Source organism: Cucurbita pepo, chromosome LG14, assembly GCF_002806865.2.
Source record: "Cucurbita pepo subsp. pepo cultivar mu-cu-16 chromosome LG14, ASM280686v2, whole genome shotgun sequence".
Lineage (NCBI taxonomy): Eukaryota > Viridiplantae > Streptophyta > Magnoliopsida > Cucurbitales > Cucurbitaceae > Cucurbita > Cucurbita pepo.
In genome coordinates this window covers 3,026,526-3,029,257 of record NC_036651.1, presented here as the reverse complement: position 1 = coordinate 3,029,257, position 2,732 = coordinate 3,026,526, and the positions used below count along the sequence as shown (strand labels likewise).

The 2,732-nt window shown below is 31.2% G+C and overlaps 1 protein-coding gene across 1 annotated transcript in view; it reads right to left on the bottom strand.

Annotated features, from left to right (window-relative positions):
* Window positions 1-699: 699 nt before the first annotated feature.
* The window catches only part of LOC111810402 (multiple RNA-binding domain-containing protein 1-like), a 9,194-nt gene continuing 7,161 nt past the window's right edge, over window positions 700-2,732 (bottom strand). The window contains exons 10-15 of the mRNA XM_023697109.1: window positions 2,616-2,661; window positions 2,349-2,509; window positions 2,169-2,270; window positions 1,911-2,084; window positions 1,144-1,275; window positions 700-1,014 (exon numbers count right to left, since the gene is read on the bottom strand). Of these exons, the coding sequence (XP_023552877.1) occupies window positions 883-1,014; window positions 1,144-1,275; window positions 1,911-2,084; window positions 2,169-2,270; window positions 2,349-2,509; window positions 2,616-2,661 (747 nt within the window). The 3' untranslated portion in view covers window positions 700-882. The remainder of the gene's footprint in view (window positions 1,015-1,143; window positions 1,276-1,910; window positions 2,085-2,168; window positions 2,271-2,348; window positions 2,510-2,615; window positions 2,662-2,732) is intronic.

The window sequence follows — 2,732 nt, the reverse complement described above, 5'->3', positions numbered from 1 at the left end:
AAATATTGAATTGGGAATTTATTTATAAAATAAGTTTGCTTTTATTAACGATGGAGTCAAATAAATCAGAATATTCTGGTTTGTATTCAAACTGCTTAAAATGTTTTTTTTTATTAAAAAAATGTAATGGATAATTTATCATATGTTTAGTTAATAATTTAAAGTTGAGCCAAACTAACTAATAATATAAATAAATAAATAATAAATAAAAAAACAAAATTATTTAAGATTCTTCAAACTCTTCCATTTTTTTTTATATATAATATCATTAATTGTGTCCAAATACAACTCCCAAAATTTTATTTCTCATTCTTTTTTTTTTATTTGATAAAATTTACATTTTTAGTCAATAATTTAAACTTAAAAGTTTAAATTAATTTTTCTTATAGAATTTAAATTTTCTATTTAATTTATTAAATATTTTTAATGTATAACGTATACCATCAAAATAATCCTAAAATAATTTTTTTTTGTTTTTTTATTCTTGATTATCATCATAAATGTAAAAAGAGTATTCTAAAATCTAATTCATAATTCAATTTTTAATAATTTCTTATAATTGTGATTCTAGTCAACTCATTATAAACAACATCACATTCTAATTTCAATTCGGTCGATTTTCGTACTTATTTCGGCTCATTCTCGTGTCGATTTCTAGTAAGTAAACGAAGTTCTAAGGTAAATTGTTTTATTTTACATCAGATGTTATTATGAATGAAAGAAAATAGATTATGTGATGACCTGAACTGTGTGTGTGTGTGTTCATATACAGTATGAGGGAAGCAGCTCCCATTGAACAAAACAACATATGATACAACTAATAAGCAATTACAAAATTGATCATATATAATCATCCAAACTACCATGAACCTTATATATGATTTACTCAGCCCTCTGCTTCCTCTTCTTAGACAAAATTGGATTTTGAGACTTGCCTTGATCGTTGCTAAACTGAGCAGCCGTTCGGGCCCTCAGTTGTTCCAAGCTCTCGCCTTCTTTCGCTCTCTCTAAGACCTGATAGTTGTATTAAGAGAAACCATAAGAAACACGTCGTCGGTCCGGGTTCTACACTCTACTGTAACTCGAGCATCACATGAGGTAAAAAGTAAGGCAGTTGATTCACAAGGTGAGTTCAAGGCTTACAAGATGTCGGCCATACAAATGGGTGTTTGAAAGTGCTTGAAATGCATTTTGTGCTTCCTGCTTTGTTACAAACTCCACAAATGCAAAGCCTCTATGCTTTCCGAACTTCATTGGCAGTCTTAAGCTCTTAATCTGAGAAAAGATAGATATTAAGCAGAGCAAAAGAATTGACTGCAGAAATGGATACATGACCTCATATAATTTGCTATAATTCAATCGTCGTGAAAGAATCCAAAATCTTTGTGCATAGAACCAACTAGAGGTACAAAGTTCATTTTCCTGAACAAAAGAATAGTGACAATTTCTAGGTTGACTTTGGGATGGCTTTAAATAAAATGTTTCTAAGAGAAGCACTCCAACTATAATATTTAGAAGAAGCAATAATTATATGGGTTTTTTTTTTCTAAAACATACTCTACAGGTGCTTTTTAAGTGATTTTAATGAAATTTTGGACGAAGTGACCCAAAAATTGTATCAAACTCACAAGAGGATATTGGTGCTTTATATGAATAACTGTAGGTGTAATGTAACGGTTTGAAAACCTCTCCAAGAAGGGAAAATATTAGATTTCAACTTGAATGATACGAATCTTCGTATGAAAATATTATCGAGGCAGCGGTAGCACGCTCCCTTCTCTATAGGTTAATAGCCTTAAACTCATATTCATCTTAAAAATTTTGACAGCATCTCCAAGTAGAATAAAACTCTCAAATATTACTATCAACGAGTGAAAAAAACTGAAATATTAACAAAGAGAAGAGATCACCTGTCCGTATGGACTGAACAGTTGTCTTAGATCTTTCCCTGTCGCCTCGAAGGCCACATTTCTTACGAGTAATTTTGTCGAACTCTTTTCCTTATCTACTTTTCTTTGCCCTTGATTATCCTTCTTGACATGACACATTTGTAACATGACGGCATGGCCATCCAAAACAGTTCCCTGATGCAAAGAAAGGAATTAAGAAATCTAATTTATTCCTAAACTGATATGCAATGTAAAAAATTGCATTGAAAGCATAATCACCTGCCAATTACTGCAGACACTTGTGGCAGTCTCCACTGAATCAAATTCCAAAAATCCAAAACCCATTGAAACATGCTGTCCTTTTTTTATATGCTTCTTTACCTGGTAGTCAAGAAATAAAGCTAAGGAACATTGAACTTCTCGAGATCAACAAAATGAACTGCCGAGATCAAGGTATACCTTGGCGCTCAATATTCTTCCCCCTTTCATGTGTTCACTAAAATGCTTTCTCAAACTTTCGTCAGACGTTTTAAAATTGAGGTTCTTGACGAAAAGAGATCGTGACTGAAGAAAATAGGACAAAGGTAAAAGCAAGTAAATAGACTGGATAGACAAGATAACTACGCTCACACATTCAAAAAATTAAAGAAAATGTATGGTTGCAACATGCAAAATGCAAAAGTAGTTGATTCGTGGATATATACAGTTCCACCGGATAAATATTACAAAGACTCGTAAAAGAATAAGCTGAGTAATCTCCATATGCATATATCTACCATGAGTATCTTGATTTAAATGCTTGTTAGTTTTTTCTTTTCTTTTCTTTTCTTTTTTTTTTTTTTT